This window comes from Candoia aspera, chromosome 1, assembly GCF_035149785.1.
Source record: "Candoia aspera isolate rCanAsp1 chromosome 1, rCanAsp1.hap2, whole genome shotgun sequence".
NCBI classification, from domain to species: Eukaryota; Metazoa; Chordata; class Lepidosauria; order Squamata; family Boidae; genus Candoia; species Candoia aspera.
Window position 1 is genome coordinate 100,101,915 of NC_086153.1, and position 21,011 is coordinate 100,122,925.

The 21,011-nt window shown below is 39.6% G+C and overlaps 1 protein-coding gene and 2 long non-coding RNA genes across 3 annotated transcripts in view; 1 reads left to right on the forward strand and 2 right to left on the reverse strand.

Moving 5' to 3' along the window:
* The window catches only part of LOC134488429 (uncharacterized), a 39,026-nt gene extending 23,502 nt beyond the window's left edge, over positions 1–15,524 (reverse strand). Inside the window, exons 1-2 of the long non-coding RNA XR_010066969.1 lie at positions 15,439–15,524; positions 14,465–14,517 (exon numbers count right to left, since the gene is read on the reverse strand). This is a non-coding gene — a long non-coding RNA (uncharacterized LOC134488429). The remainder of the gene's footprint in view (positions 1–14,464; positions 14,518–15,438) is intronic.
* On the reverse strand, positions 7,393–8,903 carry LOC134488423 (uncharacterized). Its single transcript, XR_010066968.1, has 3 exons — positions 8,253–8,903; positions 8,035–8,111; positions 7,393–7,577 (listed from the first exon to the last, which is right to left on the reverse strand). It is a non-coding gene; the product is annotated as an uncharacterized LOC134488423 (long non-coding RNA).
* A 204-nt stretch (positions 15,525–15,728) lies between the features above and the next one.
* The window catches only part of MAN1A1 (mannosidase alpha class 1A member 1), an 82,510-nt gene continuing 77,227 nt past the window's right edge, over positions 15,729–21,011 (forward strand). Inside the window, exon 1 of the mRNA XM_063310598.1 lies at positions 15,729–16,944. Within this exon, the coding sequence (XP_063166668.1) occupies positions 16,327–16,944 (618 nt within the window). The 5' untranslated portion in view covers positions 15,729–16,326. The remainder of the gene's footprint in view (positions 16,945–21,011) is intronic.

Below are 21,011 nucleotides of genomic sequence, written 5' to 3' on the forward strand. Positions count from 1 at the left end.
AAGGACCTAACAGAAGAAGAAGAGATCAAGAAAAGGTGGCAAGAATATATGGAAGATCTGTATAGGAAGGATAACAATATCGGGGATAGCTTTGACGGTCAGTGGTCAGTGAGCTAGAGCCAGACATCCTGAAGAGTGAGGTTGAATGGGCCTTAAGAAGCATTGCTAATAACAAGGCAGCAGGAGATGACGGCATCCCAGCTGAACTGTTCAAAATCTTGCGAGATGATGCTGTCAAGGTAATGCATGCTATATGCCAGCAAATTTGGAAAACACAGGAATGGCCATCAGATTGGAAAAAATTAACTTACATCCCCATACCGAAAAAGGGAAACACTAAAGAATGTTCAAACTATCGAACAGTGGCACTCATTTCACATGCCAGTAAGGTAATGCTCAAGGTCCTACAAGGTAGACTTCAGCAATTCATGGAGCGAGAATTGCCAGATGTACAAGCTGGGTTTAGAAAAGGCAGAGGAACTAGGGACCAAATTGCCAATATCTGCTGGATAATGGAAAAAGCCAGGGAGTTTCAGAAAAACATCTATTTCTGTTTTATTGACTATTCTAAAGCCTTTGACTGTGTGGACCATAACAAATTGTGGCAAGTTCTTAGCGGTATGGGGATACCAAGTCATCTTGTCTGCCTCCTGAAGACTCTGTATAACGACCAAGTAGCAACAGTAAGAACAGACCACGGAACAACGGACTGGTTTAAGATTGGGAAAGGAGTACAGCAGGGCTGTATACTCTCACCCTACCTATTCAACTTGTACGCAGAACACATCATGCAATGTGCTGGGCTTGAGGAATCCAAGGCTGGAGTTAAAATCGCTGGAAGAAATATTAACAATCTCAGATATGCAGATGATACCACTTTGATGGCTGAAAGCGAAGAGGAACTGAGGAGCCTTATGATGAAGGTGAAAGAAGAAAGTGCAAAAGCTGGTTTGCAGCTAAACCTCAAAAAAACCAAGATTATGGCAACCAGCTTGATTGATAACTGGCAAATAGAGGGAGAAAATGTAGAAGCAGTGAAAGACTTTGTATTTCTAGATGCGAAGATTACTGCAGATGCTGACTGCAGTCAGGAAATCAGAAGACGCTTAATCCTTGGGAGAAGAGCAATGACAAATCTCGATAAAATAGTTAAGAGCAGAGACATCACACTGACAACAAAGGCCCGCATAGTTAAAGCAATGGTGTTCCCCATAGTAACATATGGCTGCGAAAGCTGGACCATAAGGAAGGCTGAGAGAAGGAAGATCGATGCTTTGGAACTGTGGTGTTGGAGGAAAATTCTGAGAGTGCCTTGGACTGCAAGAAGATCAAACCAGTCCATCCTCCAGGAAATCAAGCCAGACTGCTCACTTGAGGGAATGATATTCAAGGCAAAACTGAAATATTTTGGCCACATAATGAGAAGACAGGACACCCTGGAGAAGATGCTGATGCTCGGGAGAGTGGAGGGCAAAAGGAAGAGGGGCCGACCAAGGGCAAGGTGGATGGATGATATTCTAGAGGTGACGGACTTGTCCCTGGGGGAGCTGGGGGTGTTGACGACCGACAGGAAGCTCTGGCGTGGGCTGGTCCATGAAGTCACGAAGAGTCAGAAGCGACTGAACGAATAAACAACTTGTAATAATGCATTTTTGTTGTTGTTGGTTTTCTGGTTGATTTCACTCCATTCTCACTTCCCAAGAAATAAAAATGAAGTAAACAGTCTCAGGCTAACAACAGTCCATAGATGAAAAGTAGCCCTTGTTTGCTTGTTAATTTTGGTCTGAAGCAGTCCATCTGTGGGGAAAAAAAGTTCTTCCATAAACATTATTTTGACAGTTATTTCACTCACTGTTTCTTTTTCAGATCTCTGGCAGGCAACCCTCCAAAACCACCGTGTTCATATTGATTTATTCTGTTTTTCTATTTATCATGTCCAGCTTGTTAAAATCAGAGAGAAATGTACTATGCAATCAATGGATCTGGCTGCAATTATTCATGCCCTGGTAACATCTAAACTACATTACTGCAATGCACTCTATGTAGAAGCTACCTTTTAAAGACATCTCAGAAGTTTCCTTTAGTACAAAATACATCAATCTGGATACTTATATAGAATACAGATATAGAATATATGTATTCTATATAAGCCACACATGTTATCAGTTTGTTTTTATTCTCCATAGAAAGAGTTGATATTGGCTTTGAAAGCATCAAGGTCTGAGTTCAGGTTATAGAAAAGATTATATATACCTATATGAACCTACTCAGGTGTTAAATTCAGCTAAAGTGATCCTGGAGAGCCACTCTGGTATAGTGGTTAAGGCATCAGACTAAAAACTGGGAGACTGTGAGTTCTAGTCCCACTTTAGGCACAGAGTCAGCAGGTGACCTTGGACCAGTCATTCCCTCTCAGCCCTAGGGAGAAGGCAATGGCAAACTACTTCCAAAATCTTGGCAAGATTTCACCAGGAGTCAACACTGACTCCAATGTGTGCACACACACACATGCACACAAAAGTACACATACATTTTCCATTAAGATAAATTGCATTACTATTCACAAGATAAAACCTTTTCAGTGATGGTCCACTATTTGTTGATTTCAGTGCCTTTTTTATACTGACCTTATGAGCTGGATTTTCTATCATTTTCTATCACCATGCTTTTCATGGTGATATAATTTTCATGGTCTGCATGATATGATGTTCTACTTCAAAATGTGTTTTATGATTTTGGAACTGGATGGGAGTAGTGCAACTTTCCTTGTCATTTTAGACCTCTCAGCAGCTTTTGATACTATCAACCATGTAAACCATGTATACCCAATGTACCCTATTTGGCAGAGATTGGGGACTGGGGAAACTATTTTGCAGTGATCCCACTCCTTTCTCTGTGGACAGTTTCAGTCTGTTGTAGTGGGGAGGTCAGCCCAGAGACCCCCACATATGGGCTATCGCTGGGGTCATTCCTCGGCCCTCTTGTCTACATGAAACCATTGGGGGAGATAAAATAGTTGTACGCTGATAATACCCAACTATCCATTGCTACCGCTCGCTGTGGGGGGAAAGCTGTAAAATATACTATGCCACTGCCTGGAAGCTGTGCGTTTTCTGTCCTGGCACTGCTGGCTGCCAGCCAACCATATAGTAAGTTGGATGCCTGCCATGGTCCAGTAATATGCGAGCTCTGGCAGAACTTTCAGAAGAAAAGAGTCCTTTTTGCCTGTATCTAAAGATGGCAACTGTAAACATAGTCAAAGGCTTGGCCCAGATTGAGACCAGGAATCCAATAAACAAGCAACAAATCCAACGGACAAGACAAGAGTCACAGTGGTTCAAAGCATGGCACAACAAGGAAAACATGACAGAGCTGAGGCTTGAAAAGTTGCTCTCAGCATTTTCTTTCAGGCTAATAAATAAGCCAAGCTGAGCTGAGCGCATTACTCCTTGGAGTCTCCTCTCCTGGTGGCCTGCTTTTTGGCTGGTCTATCTGACCTGCAGAGCTCAGCCCTCTGCTGTTGGGTCTTTAAAGAATGACTCTGCTTGGGACTGGGTGTGTAGCTGTCAGGGGGTGCAGGTAGGGAGTCCTGGAGTCTTGCTGGATCTGCCTCAGCCAGAGTGCAGTCCCTGGCTTAAACACTGCTGGAATCATCCCTCCAGGACTATTAACCATAGATGCACTTGGCTCTATTTCCTCTTCCTTCTACTCACAGAGGACAAACAGGACCATAACAGCAGAGGTCTGTAGGGGAGAGAACAGGCTCAAATTAAAACCAAGCAAGATGGAATTGCTGTTAATACACTGTGGTCTTCCTTTAGTCAGTGTTAACCCTAGACAGACATGTACTACCAGTCCAGGAGCAGGTTCATGATTTGGGGATCCTTCTGGACTCATGGTTCCTGCTTGAACTGTTGTGTGTGGGGGTGGGGGTGTCCAGCTTCAGCTATTGCACCAATTGCATCCTATCTCATGCAGGAAGACCTAGTGACTGTAATTCATGTTCTCATCACCACTGCTGCATCTGTTTTCCATTACCTGGAAATGACACTTAATCCAGAATGTGATGGCCCATGTGTTAACTAGCTCTGGCTCCTGATATTGGAAGCATATTACATCTATATTACAGGCCCTGCCCTGGTTACTGGTTCAGCTCTGAGTACAATTTAAAGTGCTGGTGTTAACCTATAAAGCCCTTCATGGCTTGGCACCTGGGTACGTACAGAACTGCCTCCTCTAACTGGATTCAGCTTAGCCTGTTATTATCATGTAAGAAGGGGTTTCTTGTCCCACATTTCTGGGATGCCAGCAGAATCAAATCTAGATGGCACTGCTTCTCTGTAGCAATGCCAACACTATGGAATGGCTCCTCACTGAGATCAGACTGCCTAATAATGATTAATTATTCCTAATAATTTTATATATTCCTATAATTAATAATAATTTAAATTTTGTCTTTTTGTAAACCAAAGTCCCTCCTTGGGGGGAGATGGGCAGCGATAAAATTGGATAGATAGATAGATAGATAGATAGATAGATAGATAGATAGATAGATAGATAAAATAAATAGGGAATTATTAAAAATTGAGCTTTTTCAAAGAACCTTTTACCTGCAATCACTGTTGTTATTATTTTTCTCACCTAACTTGGTTCTACTTTCACGAGCTGGATTGCACTTTGTTCTACTCCTGTTGTTGTTTTTATTATTATCTAATGGCAACAGGATAAAAATCAAATCAATCAATAAATGGGAAAGTTGGTAAGGGAGGAGTAAATAACCAGTAACCATTTCAGTATTTAATTAGGTGTACTTTCCTACAGAATTCAGATCTAGGTATCTCTTTCTCCAGGAACCCCACTACTTATTTTAAGAAAACTTGGTTTGGAAAGACGGCATTGAAAGTCTCAAATAAAGCTTCTATTCTGTCTGAGTATCTATATGTTCCAAAGTGCAACTCATTTATTTTTTTGATAGATTTAAATGTGTCTGATTGTAACAGATTGATAAGGTGCTGGTGTTCCTTTCTAGAAATGGAAACATAAAAGAAAGGAAAATGTAGAAAAACAGAATATTTGAAGATGAAATAGGAAATGTTTAGGACAGACTACAAACACTGCATCCCATTCTCTTGCCAGAGTTAAAAATAAGCATTTTCATAAAACCTTTATCTTTATAAACTCTCCCCAAAACAGCATCTAGCCTTCAGCCAAATGATAAGACAGCAAAATCTGACAGATTTCTATTCATATGCACCATAAAAATGAATTTATTATTCCAGTTGGAGAGCAAGAAAGATAATAAATACCATATGGCCACTCACTAATAAAGAGACTGCAAAAGAGAAACTTCACAAGAGTACAAAGCAGGCAAGTTCCTTTTATACTTGGGGGACACTTCCTCCACAAAGAAACTGAACCCATATAACACAGATGACAAGGGAGTATTAGGATTTAATGAGTACCTTCATTCAAAATAACAGCTTATTCCCTAATTCTACTCCAAATAAATTTTCAGGTGAGGTCCACATTCAAAAATGATTCACCTACAATTCATGGTTAACTAAACATTATCACCTATTAATATATATCTTCAGCATCACTAACTTATTGAGGCTAGCAAGACGACCCCTCTCTCATTTATTAGACAGAAAAAGGCAGCAACACCACTAAGGAAACAAGGATTTGAACAAAATATAATCAGTGGTCAGAATCTAGTATTTTACTGAAGGAAACAAGATGCATATTTCTATTTAGTTATATGCACACTGAACAAGCCACTATATCTAAGCCTGTGCTAGCTCATAAGATTATGACTAGGGTATATTGCTATTCTGCAGTCTAATCAAATATAAATAACTATAGCCTTTATTTTAATCACCTAACTTCTAGGGCTGCATAAGTTTTAAAAATAATTTGGAAGAAATGCTTTGAACCTTGTTCAATTGTGGCATCTTTTTGCTATTCATTAAAGCAAATGGAAAAAAAGAGATGTAATGCTGCTGTAAGAAATTAAATTATTAAAGTCAATGTAACTGTTAAAACAGTGGCTGGTTTAACACTGATTAAAACAGTTGAAACTTGAGAAGAAGCCTGAAAAAGAAAAATGCAGCTCTTGCACACTTTCTGAAGCACTTCTTCTGAATCATTTTCAAAGTATCCACTGCCCTATTAACTTCAACTTTAATGAATTAATGGTTTATCGTTCCAATGCAGACCATAACTTTTCCATGACTGGGTTCGCACAACACAACACTCCCCCCACTTTGGGGGGAGATGGGCAGTGGCAAAATTTGATAGACAGACAGACAGACAGACAGATCAATCATGCCAAAACCAAACCAAGCAGTACCTAGCACAATGTATGAATTCACTCAATACCAGTGATGGGAATACTCCCCTGAGTTTGACTGAAATGACTTCAGTATTAATGAGGGACTCCCCTAAAAAAATTATTATTTTATCCAAAATGTGGATCCCATCACACTACAATGATGTAAATGGGAATACAATATGCCCATACACCTCCCTTGAAACATCCTATGAAGCTTTCCATTGTGGCCCCACATTCCTTCCCACTTCCACACTTTTCAGGAGACAGAAATGGCACCAATAAAAGGAAGGTTTCTCTGGCATGCCTGCTTGACTAAATTAAAAGTCCTTGAAATACCACTGGTTTTGCATTGAAGACAAGAAAGAGTACTAGAAGCCCTGCAAAAGACACTGCCTGTTGTCACAGCTGCCATCAAGTAGATTTTGGAAGCAAGAGTGGTGGTAAATACAATGTGGTGGGTGTGTTGGTACAGACAAAATCGTGAACTAGGCCAGAACTTCACTGGGGTTTGCTCAGCACATGAGTTTAGGGGAGTTCTTACACCAAATGTGTTAAGTCTGCTCCAGTTCTGATCTTCTGCTGAATTATCGCCACTTCAGCCTATTTTATAACAGAGTAGAAGACTCAGTGGGATTATTCCCACACAGAGTATTTTAACACAAATGATTACTGCTCCCCTCCTGTCACTAACAAGTGCTAATGGTGCTTTTACATGGTAATAGCTGAGCACCTAAAATTTCTATGACTCAAGTAATTCCCATATGTGGTTCTTTTAAGGCAGGACTTGGGATCTACTGCCCTTATGTGGCTGGACTACAATTCCCAACAGACCAAATCTCATGGCTAGTTCTAAGTTAACAACTGGCAGCAAGTTTTCCAGCTTTTTCTCCCCTCTACCTAAAAAAAAAAAAAATCAAGAGAATAGCCAGTCATAACTTTTTATGTAATATTCAGATTTTTAAAATTTTATAGAGTAAACTTACAATTCAATATTCTATAAAAAATACTATATTCCATAACAACCTATATATTATTATGTGCCATTAAGTTGGTGTCAACTCTTAGCAACCACAGAGACAGATTTTCTCCAGGAGGCTCTGTCCTGAACCTGTTCCTTCAGGGCTTACAATGGAGCACCCATCACCACTATAATTGAGTCTATCCACCTTGCTGCTAATCATCCTCTTCTTCTCTTTCCTTCTCTAATGCCTTTCTCAGCATTAGAGCCTTCTCCAGAGAGTAAGATCTTTGTACAATGTGTACAAAATAAGATAATTTGAGTCTGATCATGTATGCCTTGAATGACAACACTGGATTGATTGCTTCTATGATCCATTTGTTTATTTTCTTGAGTAGTGATGATATTCTCAACAGCAAAGATGTAATTGTTTGAGAAAAAATACAAAGTCTAGAAAAATATGTCTACAAAGTGGAGCGAAAGTCCTTGATTTCATTTGGAAAGACAGAAATATTCATAATGCTGTAGCCTGATCACAGATATCCCAGCTGCATTAATCAACCAGTGGCAGCCTACCCCCCTGAGAACTACTGTCTCATAAGTGATTGCACTACCTAGACTGAAAATGGGAGAACTGACCTGAGCATCAAAAGTGACTAGATGGCAAAATCTGTTCAAAATTAGACTTTCAAAATAAGCTTCTAACTTTCCAAAAGAAGAAAGTTAAAGGCATACAAATGATCACCTTGGCAGCAACAGCAGGCACACAGTGTAAGTTCTTTAAAAGTACATCGCTGTATACTCTACTATCATTCTTGTTGCCTGTGAGCAAGGTACATAAGATAAAAGTGAAAAAAGAGATAGAGATAGATAGAGGTGTTTCTTCCTCCATGAAAAAACACTTAAGGAAACAGAGATTAATGTTCATCTTATTCTGGAGTATTGTTTAACTCATGTACTTACACATCCCTAACTTGGAGAATAGAATATTCCAGCCTGTTACAAAAAAAAAAAAAGTTAAGCATACTTAATCATAGAGGTAAGCTAGGTAGCTTTCATTTTCATACAACTAAGAAAAGAGTGGCTTGGTCCTATGTTGTGCTAAGGAATAGTCAGCTTAACTAAAGTTGGCAGGATTTTCATGATATATTGATCCATAAAGCACGGTTTGATAAAACACAATAGATGGGGTTAGAAAACAAGTTGAGCCAAACCCCAATAAACCACATTATGGCTTAGTGCATAATGCAAAACCAGACAGTGAGTTATGGTGTGCACAACACAAATCTGATGAAAGCTTAAATTCAATAAAACATACTCGCAGGAATGCAGTCACAGGCTTTCTGAGATGGAAACTGCAGGGGTGTTAAGACATATGGGACAGCTTTGGTTGAAAACTGTCTTTCAGGCACACTGGTGCCATATCTTGAAAACATCAAAAGCATTTCAAACTGGACCCAAATACAGAATGGAAACCAGCACAGTCTGGGTTTCTCATACTATGCTAAACCATAATGGAGTTTGTTTTAATTTTATTTAATGTATTGTACGAAATTACCCATTGCATTTTAATCAATAAACCATGGTTAAACAATAGTTTAGCACAATGTGTGCCCTAGGCCATGACATTTAAATGAAGGATTTACATGCTTTCAGAAACAGTCTGGTTGTGAAGCTGCAGCACTGTGGAGGTAAAGGGGTAGAAGAATCTGAAAGATATAGCTGGAATTCATTTTCTCATGCCTACCCCACTAGCTATATCATATATATTTACTCATTTCAAAAAATTATATTCCATTTTTTCACAGAAAAATGCCCAGGGTAGTTTACAGCATTTAAATACATAATAACAATGTATGATATAAACAACAGGGGAAAAAAGCTTCCCCCCACCCCATAAATGGATTATCCCAAATCTAACTAGTCACACTAAAAGAGTGCTTGAATAATACTTTTTAAGCATTAATAAATGGCAGAAGAGAAGCAAAGAAAGAGTACGATGGATTTCTTTTAGAAGAATTTCATAGTTTATATGCAGCCACTCAGAAGGCTCTCTCAAGTATAGTGATTCAGCCATAGTCTGGAAGAAAAGAATCCCTCACAGATCAATCAATATTTATTTACTTACTTATTCTAGTAGCCATTTTAAAATACAAGCAAGAAAAAAAGGCAGGAAAAAAGTAATAAAGAAAAGAAAAAGACATTTACAAACAGTATAAGATTTAATACAGGTAGTGTAATGGTATATGGGAATGACGTTGAGTGATAAGGGGAAGAGATACTGCCTAGGGAACAATCAGATAAAAGGGGGAGAAGTCCATAGCTGCATAATGGGGAAAGAAAGAAACTTAAAAAGGATCTGCCCCAATGTATCAGGCTGTGAAATGTGACAGCAAGAGATTTGTATTTTCAGACTTGCAAGATTCTGTTAATGTAGCCTTACAATAAAGTAGAATTAGCTCACCTAGTCATGTTTCCTGTCTGGTGTACCTGGGAGGGCTGCAGATAGTGCTTGACTTATAACCACAACTGGGACCAGAAAACTCGTCATTAAGCAGTGAGGTAGTTAAGTGAGGCATCACGTGACCGCACCCGATTTTATGACTTTTTTTGCTGCAGTCATTAAGTGAATCTGGCTTCCACATTGAATTTGCTTGTCAGAAGTTGTCTGAGAAGGTCACAAATGACAAACACATGACCCCAGGACACTGCAACCATCATAAATACATGCTGGTTGCCAAGCGCCTGAATCACGATCACGTGACCGCAGGGACACTGCAATGGTCATAAGTTCAAGAACCAGTCGTAAGTCACTGTTTTCAGCACTGTCATAACTTTGAATGGTCGCTAAATGAATGGTCGCTAAGTTGAAGACTTAAGACTTAAGTTTCAAAGTGTCATTAATTTAATGCTGCATATTAAAGTATCTTGTATAAATGTAACACTTTAGAACCATTATTATTAACGTCCATTCAATATTTAGTAATTGACTAAAGCAGTCAGTAAAATATGAATCATAAGAATAAAGAATTAACAAAATTTTCTATCTTAATCTAAATATGATATCCTTATTTAACAAATCAAATTAAAGCTAATATATTAAGACCTTGTGTTAAGAGAAATGTAATATCCACAGAGTTTAATTAAGAAGCCATACTGGAAACTATCTGGAAAGAATAATAGGCAAAAATTATACATTCAAGGAATTTTATGGCTAAATGAAAGAGAGAAATGGGCCATAATAGCTAAATTAAAAAATTGATAAAATTAGAAGACCTAGATACAAAATTATGTAGATACAATTTTTCACAAGGCAAGGAGGAACATGAAGGCATCTAGAGTTCCTGAGCATGTAGTGCAGTAATTCTTAAATCATGTCTGACAATCACTTGGAATTACCAGAATGCTGATAAGAAAAACCCAAAGAAATAGTACCAGAAAATACCGAAGGCTTACCAGATCAAACCATGACTATGAATGTTGAATTAAAACAAATTATAACTAGAATATGCTTTTCTTTCTGGCTTAGCATTTTGTGTAAACCCAGCCACTATGATTTGTCAATCGTATTTTAATAGTTAGTGTGCTATACAAATTCAGCAGTTGTGGTTTATTCAACGAACAATCACTAAACAATAAAACAAGTCAGGGGCTACAATAATGTATATACTCTGAAGTGCTTAACCAAAAGTATCTCAGAGAGGACAGCCATACATAACCCTAGCAATGCTATTCTTCCTCTTTTTTCTACATGCCTAGCTTGACTGTATTAGGTGGTACAGATTCATACATTGTTCCATCAAAACACCAGAAGTTGAGCTCAACACAAAGGAGGCTGTTCCTTTTTGACCTTAACGTGAGAAAGTCGGTAGTACAAAAAAAAAATACATTTAAATAGTGATCTACCATACAAGAAATCATTAGCCAAAGGGAGTATGTTTGTTATTAATTTGAATAATTATGTTAAGAATTGATAGCGCTTTTTTATTGTCTCTTAGTAAAATTCTATCTACAAGGCAATACATCATAAATCCTCTCTCTTTAAAATGAGGAAAATAAGGTAGGGTTATTATTAAGTTCTGATTTGCTTTGCTTTCCTCTTCACATGCTATCTTGATCATGTGGCTGAAAAACAGCAGCATGAAGTCACAAATGTTCTGAAGTTACTGTACCATAAGTGTGGTTTAGTGTTAAAGACCTAACAGGTTACTGTTCCACCATTTTATAGAGGTTCCTTTCATTTCTGTGTTCATTATACTACCACAGTGTAATTAACTGCTTGGCAATAGGCTTGGGCATAGAGCCATGGACAATAAATGCACAGCTTTACATAACTTTTGACAAAAAAATATTACTTTGTAATTTTGGTAAGATGTTGACTCAACACTCAGTGTAAGCTTTTAATTTTTATAAAATGGTTCCATTTAATTTCTTTTCATTTTGTGCAATGACAGTCTTACTCAGTCAGCAAGTTGCAATATATCATATAAACCTTGCTACTAGTTCCCTGTAATCTCAAAAAAATTTTCCCCATCCTAAGAACCCTCCCTTTCCCGCAAGTAGAGATGTTTCGGGTGAACCCCCACTATACCATGTCCAGTCTTACCCAAATCACCACCTTCTTGCCTAATATCAACAAAAACACCATCCAAAGATCTCTTATTCTATGTGGTCACCTGGGATTAAACTAGCTTGTGTTTTTTTTATCAAACACAGCAGAGGATCACAACAAATAGGCATAGACTTCTGTATTGTTAAATTAAGGTGACTAGTCTTTTATACCAGGATCTCCTTGATTCAAAGCTTTAGTCAATGCAAAATGGTGCAGCTCATGTTCAGTGCTCCAGTAGGTATACTGACTTCAAGTATATATCCAGACTGAATTTATGGTGTTAGTAACTATCAGTACCTTATTAACAGCATTAATCTAAGGGCTATAAACCTTGGCTGCAAAACCACAGATGATCAGTATATGGCAGCAAAGAATTAGATTTCCCCCCCTCTTTACTGTCTTCTAATGGTATTCTGAATCTTTATAGATCTGGACTATAGCTCTCATATACACTGTTGTCAGGGCAGTTTACAAAACACAAAACATACAAAACTAATTGCAATGCAAAAAAAAAAAGGAAGCAAGTTGTAAGATAAACATTTCAGTAGCAGAGCAAAAGAACACAGAAAAATACTCATTGAAACGAACTAGAACTAAAATTAAAATTCACCAAATTAAAAAGTTCAGAGTTTAAAAGCCTGGAGAAAGCCCATTCGCCAGTAATCATTTGTCACCTTTGTTGCCAGCTAACTAGGTAAAAATGGAATGCCAGCTTCCTAGAAAATAAAGGGCAAAATTGATGTCCCTGAACATTTTAATCCCTTAAGTAATGGAAAGCTTCCTCTTTTGTTCCTATTTCCTGGTTCACTAAACTCAAAAACTAGTAAGATTTCTAATTTCAAAATTCAGCATCCTTATCCTCCTGCTTACCAATTTTGCCTTCAAATGCCCCTCCCGCCATCGCCTTTAACCCAGGAAAAACGCCTGACCATGGAACACATTAAGGAGCACCTGCTCTGAACATCTGTTAGATTTGCTCATACAGATGTAGTCTATAGCACTGCCTCATTTTCCACTATTGCTGCAAGAGCAAGTTTGGTAATACACAGATCTATTCAAGCAGCAAGAGTTCTTGTCACAGTAGGTAAATATTCTAGTCTGGTCACAATTTACTTTTTAACTATGAAGCTATATAGCTCTTTCTACGTTCCATCACAAGCCTTTAAAATTCTTGAAATATTCACCAAATATTCACTCAGAAGTGTTCTGAGTAGCAGCATAACAACGTTGGAAATCTTTCTCTGAAGAATCATTTAAGCTATTAAGTTCCTGAGAAATGGAGTACTTCTTATTTAAGCAAATGGAAATAATTTATGGTGCAAAGGAGAATAATGAAGAATTAGCATATTGTTTTCTGCCCCAAATCTTTGAAATAGGTCAGGTTGAAAATAAACAAGCAGAGGCTTAAGCTGCAGGAATTATATTAATGAAGAGATTGGAGCAATTCAAGTTGTCAGTAATATAGTACAGATAGTGAAAAAAAGCTATTTGCATGACCCCTGCCTATTGCTACTATGCAATGAAGCCACAATAGAGTTATCTTGCAGGAATGAAGCAGTCCATAGAAAGAAAGAAAAAATGCTCATATCTGTTCTGTATCCTATCACCACTAGAAGGGGTGCAGAACGGCTAGATAATATTTTTGCTGATCTGGCTAGTCCAGGACAGTACACTGATGAAGAGGCATACTGGAGAAATCAGAGAGAAACCATTTTAAAACTCAAATCAGCATAAACCATAGAAGCTCTCAGTATGGTATACAGTCCACCTTCCTTTAAGCTTCAGGGCAGATACTGTATTATATTATGTCATGCCCCCACATACAGGGCTTTATATGATTTCCATCACCACCTCTTGGACCACTGTGTAAAATAGAGAAATCCCCCTCTCCATCTAAAGTACAAAGGTCTCTGAGTTCAATTTCTGGTAGAGGGTTTGAACCTTGTAGAATAACACCTGGCTACCCATAACTGAAGAGTGCCTATAAAAGAAAAAAACTGGTCACACTGTACCTCCTGGTGGTCAGTGTAACTGAAATAAACCATACAAGAAACTCACCCTTATCTTCCAATCTTCCTTTTCCCCTCTTTGGTACTCTCTATAAATGAATCCTAATACACAACAACCTGATTGATTTGTAAGCCATTCCCAGTGCATTGTAAACCCATTTTACCTTTGCTGTGTTGTTACCAGCAGCAGATCACAAATACTTCCAGAAGCACATTCAGTATGTGTAAAGGTAAGCATGGAACACAATAAGCAGTCGGTATTTCCAATGAAAAAAGAAAGTACAGGACAAATACCTACGAATGTATTTCCTACCAATGCAAGAGCATGGAAGAAAGAAAAAAAGCTGGGTTTCCCAAGACTATAGAGCAGCTGGAGGTTTTTAATTTTTTCTGTTTGCAAAGTATCATGCCAGCATGCAACTAGGGCTGTATGATTGATACGAGCATGTTCTTCAGCAGACATGAGTCTAATTCTTCTGTGGTAGACCTCAATGTATGGCAATGAAAGTCAGTCCAAGGCTGCAAATTAGATGCAGAATAAAAATACAACTTACAGATCTGGATAAGACCAAAAGCTTGCACAATACAACGCTTGTTCCATGTCAGTCTGATGAAATACAGTATAAGAAAAAAAGAGAACAGGGTAAGTTTGAGATTTGTTATACTTATATTCTGCCTTTCTTCTGAGATCTGTTATATTTATATTCTGCCTTTCTTCCAAAAGTTCAAGACACTATGAGGGAATCTTCTCTTCATTTTATCTTAACAACTTGGCTGAATAAATTGGTCTGAAAAAGTGTGATTGGCCCAAAGTCAACAGTAAATTTCTATAGCTGAGGGTGGACTTGCACCTGGTTTTTCCAGTCCTAATCCAGTCCTTTATCCACTATCCTCTTATAGCAGGGTTCCCCAAAGTGATCAGTATCGACCCCCAAGGATCAATGGAACAATCCAAGCGGTTGATGTTATTATTCGTAATGCTATTAGTTAAAGTAGTATTTATTAAATTATTTTCATATAATAAATGCTGGGGGGTTGATGAACAATTTTAAACTTCATGAAGGGGTCAATGAGGTGAAGAGTTTGGGGAACCCTGCCTTACAGCAAGATAAAGAATCTCAGTTTTATAAAGTAGCTCTAATGTGTCTCATTGACAATTCATCCCACTCAGTACAAAGAGATGCAGATTCTGTACATATCTACGCAGAGGCAAAAGAAATAACCCAGCATTTCACTTCCGGGCTTACCACCTATGTGTTACAGCTTGCTTAACATTACTGCCTTAACTTCTTAGAAGTGTCAAGGCGTTGCTAAAATAAAGATATAAACTTCGTGTCCCTCTCACCCCCGTGCATAGGGCAGATATGAAGGGTCTAAGCCCGGGCTTAAAAACTCGACCCTAAATATTAAGTAGCGCTCCCCTGAGTTTTGCGCGGTTAAACAAGCGGCACTGGCATATTAATGTCCTTACAAGGAGCACCCACCCAATTTGCCTGAACTAACAAGAGAGAGGAGGGAGCTAACGGACCCGGGTTACGGGAACTGCCTCTTGCATGACGAACAACCTTCCTCGGCGGGAACCACGAGGACTGTGGCGGCGCCCTCGACTCGTGCGTTCTGATCTGGGAGCGGCGACCTACCGCCCTCCGTTATTTCTAACGGAATGTCTCCACGCCCTCGACCCCCCCGCCTCGCCTTCTAGGCCCCGCCCCCTCTTCTTCCCGTAACGCTTCCCTCCTCCGCCTACTCTGTGATTGGCCCGGCTTGCTCCTTCCCCGCGAAAGGGGGCCTCCCCTTCTTTCCTCTTAGTCTCCCGAGTGCTGCCCTGCTCTCAGTTCCGCACTCCGCGACCCGGCGAGCGGTTGGTTTGGTTGGAGCGGGTCAGGCGGTATCTCAGCGGGAGCAAAGGTGCCCGTTCTTATGGTCGGGCAGGGCGCCTCTACGGACCGCAGCCGCTCCAGTACCGCCTCCCGCTCCGCTCGCCGCGTACCTGACAGCCAGTAGCGGAGGCGCCAGCATGGCTAGTTCTGGCGAGGGCAGCGGCAGCCGCCCCAGGAGCTGACAGAGCCTACCACCCATCGCCCGTTCGCCGTCGGCCGATTAACCACGGGTCGCCATCGCCTGCCTGCATTCAGCCAAGGGCTCCAACCGAGAGGGAGCCGTGGTTTTGCGAAGAAGAGGCGGCGGCCGTGGCGGCGGCAGGGACTCGAGAAAACTTCCTGTCGCTGGGGAGGACTACGAAGTTGCCCCCGGCGGCGGCCCGAGACGACAGGCGCGGGCTAGTCCCGCTGTTCGTCCGCTCTGAGTGTGGCGGCGGCGGCGGCGGGTGCCGCAGGGGAGCCTTGCGAACGGGCCGCCCCGCGGTTATCCCGCGGCCGTCGTCATCCTTTAGGCGGAACCTACCCCTGGGGCTGTCATGCCAGCCGTCAGCCTGCTGCCGCTCTTCGGCAGCCCCGCGGGCCCGGGCGCCTTGGGTGGCTCCTTAGGCGGGGGGCCCTTGGGTGGCCCCGGGGGCAGAAAGGGGCCCGGCCCCAGCGGTGCGTTCCGCCTGACGGAAAAGTTCGTACTGCTGCTGGTGTTCAGCGCCTTCATCACGCTTTGCTTCGGGGCCATCTTCTTCCTGCCGGACTCCCCCAAGCTGCTGAGCGGTGTCTTCTTCCACTCGACCACCCTCCAACAGCCGCCGCCGGTTCCACCCGCGCAGGGCGATCCGCACGTCCCGCAGCTGGCGGGTGCGGGGAGTAGCAGCAGTTACGGGGCCGGCGCGGAGGAAGCGGCGGAGAACTTGGCCAAGATCCGCGAGGATCACGAGCGCGCTTTGCGAGAGGCGAAAGAGACTCTGCAGAAGCTGCCCGACGAGATCCGTAGGGACATCCACCAGGACAAGGTGAAGCTTCTCCTGCAGGACAAGTTGGGCAGGAGAGAGGCGGGGGCTCCCGGATTGCCCGACTTGCCTTTCCGCAAACCTATCGGGGCAGTAGGAGCGGAACCGAGCGATCCCGCCGTCCAGAAGAAAAGAGAAAAGATCAAAGAGGTGAGTAACTACTGCAGGCACTCAAATATGCAGCCTGTACCACTTCTTTTCCCACGACAGTAGGTCATTTTTGCCTTTATCCAAGTGTCGTTGGTTTATTTGCACTCTTATTAATACCTCTTCTTGATATCCTTGACCTTCAGGACCTGCTTATTTACATGTTGTCTCCAAGTGATTTCGCAGCTATTGAGCTTGGGTGCGGTCCTATGATGGGGACGACGTGAGCAGGAACTTCTAATGGGGAATAGAGAGGATACGTGTCACTTTCGTAAAACTGACAACGTGGGCAGTCTTCTGAGACAGCAAATTGAGACCTTTTTCCAAAACTGAGAGGTGGCAACAAATTATAGTAATTTACCTTTAATCTCTACAATTTGTAAGCCACAGCTAGATGTGATAGGGAGAATGGTCTCAAAACCAGAAAGAGGGAAGGAAAGAAAATGTCTTGTGTTTTTGCTTTGATTATGCTATCAGACACAATTGCCAGAAAATATATATGGGGTGGGAAGAACAATACAATACAGTACAGTATGCTGTGCTGCAGAAGATACTTCTGTGGTCAATTGTCACTCAAGATTTCAGTCCAAAATAGTAAAATTTTATGGGTAATATGGGGAAAATTATACTGATGAACACAGCAACTTGATAAACTAATTACATTTCCATTCAAGTCTTTGAACCAAATTTATTTAATATTTCAAGACAAAATTAAAGAACTTAAACATTAACTACATACTTTAAATTAACAGGCTCATCCATAAGATATTAACTGGTGGATATTATTGGCTGACAATATACATATTGTTAAAAGTACTATTTTACAGTATTATCCATTTTTGAATGCTATAAAGTTTAGAGTATGGTCTTGGTCAGACCTTGGAATGATTGGATGTCTTTCCCATGAACAATATTTTCCTGTTTGAAGTAAAGAAGGAGCAATACTGTTTGCTACTGTGAGTGAATTAGTATGCTGGAGAAACAATAGTAGAATGGTCTTTTAAACTGTTTATTGAGCATTTATGCTATATCAGTAGCACAATCATGCCTGTTTAGCCTGATGCTAAAACTTTTTAAACTATAAAGAGTTTTAAATCAGCCTTTGTATGGAATATAACACCTGCATGTAAAGCAAGTTATATAGGAATGAATATGAAATGAACAGTAGGTGTGTAAAGGTAAGAGTGATGAATAGAGATTATTTAATATGTCAAGTAGCCTACATAAAGACAGTCTTATGGAAGATAAGCTAACTGGCTGCACTTGCAATAAGATCTGTTTAGTGCAATAAGATCTGTTTAGCACAATGTATTAAGCAATATATTCCATCAAATGCTTGTGCGATTAAATACCACTTTATTCATGCTAGGAGTCAAATCTGCTGGAGTAGAAGAATTGGATGAAATCCTGGGAAGGTATAACTAATATCTAGAACAAATTGCTATGCAGAGTTTGGCTTGTGCTATCTGTAAAGCTGTGTCATTTGTAGAGATTCAAGGTGTTTAATCTCTGATTTATAAAATACCTGTTGCCTGAACTTTGGAGCAATAAATCTGATAAAAATGTTCTAAGGGTTGTATGTGCTAACAGTGATGAAAACTTGAGCAGGCATGCATGTAGTCCAAGTTTTTCATTCAGGAAATTCAAGCTAGTTAATCTCTACAGTTGTTACCCTTATGAGATTAAATCACTCATTAAATCAGCAAAGTTTCAAATCAAAACTGCTACTGCTATCAGTGACTATTTGATTGGCATATCTGGCTTGTAATTCCATGAATCTGATATTACAGAATTGTAATACTCTACCTGTGCTGCATATTTATATGATAAGAGCATACTGTTTTTTCAGGCATTTATGTCATTATTATTGAAAGATTGAAGCTGTCTTCATAGCTTTTGGAATCACTATCAAAGAGGTCAGTGAGGTTATACATGTTGTGTTCAAGAATTTCTGTCTAGAATTTTTTACATCTTAGAACAGATTTTCTGAATAGTGCACTTCTCTTTCTATCTCAGGAATATGCTCAGAAGTATGCCAATACTATATTATGCATTCTAAAATGCCACTGTCACACTCTGTAGGCATGTGGCCACTGTGAAGTTTGCAAAAAGTGGAAAAAATAGGAAGAGAAGATGCAGCTGTGGTATGAATGTGCATTTTAATTATTGGTCAAGATACTGACCATTGATTATAATATAGTCCAGAATTCTATCTATAAAATTACAGTAGCAGGAGATTCCCCAAATATAAAGAGAACATACATTTGCTTTAGTTGTTGCCTGGTAAGAAGCACAACTTATGAATAGCGGTATGCGTAATTTGATGATTCCTCATTGAATATCATATAGTCTCTTAATGAAGGTAGAGAAGATATTATTACAGAGTCACTTGCTGAGATGGGCGGCTATAGAAATCAAATAAATAAAATTATGTGACTTATGGGACAGTAAATTTTATTGTTGCTCTTGGGACAGGAAAAAAAGAACCTGAAGAAAATCTATATGAACTGGGAGGAATAAAAACATTTGTAGATCAAATTAGAATATTTTGTTGCCACTTGAGGTGATTCTTATGATCCTCTAACTGTGCATTAGAGTAGATGAACATAAATGCAGAGCTTGATCCATGTGATGTCATCTACTGCAGAACATTTTGCTTGTTCAACAAGTTCAGTTCAAGTGCCATGAAGCCTTTTACTTCCTTGATACGCTGTATTGTATCTGTCAGCATGCTTTCCATTGGAAAAATGCAAACCGTATTTAAATAGTTGTCTAGCTTGAGTTCTCTTTAAGTTTGATCTCATGCAAAATCCTGAATAAGTGAAGATAAAGATATCCTCAAGTCAATCTCAGCTTTCGATAACTGCATCCCTGCAGTTTCCTTGACTTTCTTGACAGTTTTAGGGAAGTAATTTACACTGCTTTCTTTGGAATGGATGAGGGTTTTTTTATACTCCAGAGTTGGCAACAGTCTTAGAAGTCCCAGGTACTCCCCCTTGACTGTAAAAGTCTGTAAAATTTCCAAACCACGGAAAAAAAAATACTTCTAAGCATCCTTTACCAATCTAAAGTTACTTTGTTACAGTATGATTGCTACCTGTATAACAGTGAAAACTTGTTTTAATGGACTAATTGGGAAGAGTGTTTGTCCATTGTTCCCACAAGTCTGGTAAATTGAAAAGCATGTCATTTCAGCAACCCAGATAACATCATTTGTGTTATTTATGCCTGCATGATAATGTCATTTGTGTAATGACATCATCACACCTTATGTCAAGTGCATAATAACGTCATTGCACAAAACATTGTAAACTGCTGCAGAATTTAATTCATTGCATTGACATCTGGAAAATTGAGATTTCAGTGATTTTTGTCTTGCCAGATTATCCTGTGTGTGGTTGATCTGTAGATTTAGTAGTATGGTTGGATATGTGATTCTGCCACAGCTAGACTGTAAAGCGTTCAGGTTATGAAAGGGCTTCCTCAGTTGTTTATATACAGTATCTGATCCTGTATAAAGTTTTTTTCCCTATATAAACTGCTATTTTATTTAGGAGTTGCATTAAGTTCTGGAATCTGTGTAGTGTTCTGCAGACAAAAGTATCTTACATTAAAATCTAGAACTAGGTATTTAATTTTTAGGACATTATACATCTAAAGGGAAGACATTCTGTCAATATAGATAACCTTTATAGATACAGTATAGATAACCAATATAGGTAACCTTTCACCTTTCAACCACTGCAGTTTTTTATGATTCAGTGGTAAAAGCAACTTTTTGTTAGAACTTCAATATATTTTACTTGCACTGCTTCCTGCTGGTTTGGTTTTGTTTAATTTTTGGTAATTCCTCTTTGAAATGCATAGTACAAGCACTTTACAATCTTGAGTTCAATCATAATAAAACTATACCTGCAGCCTTATTCTGCTTATATAAACTTTGAAATCCTCACTGTGTTCAGGAAAGCTTTTCAGAAAGGATGCACTGAATGTAATTGAAGAGGAATATTTTAGAATACAGTTCTTGAAGTATACAGTAGATAAGTGGTGCTAGCAGAGGCAACAAAATA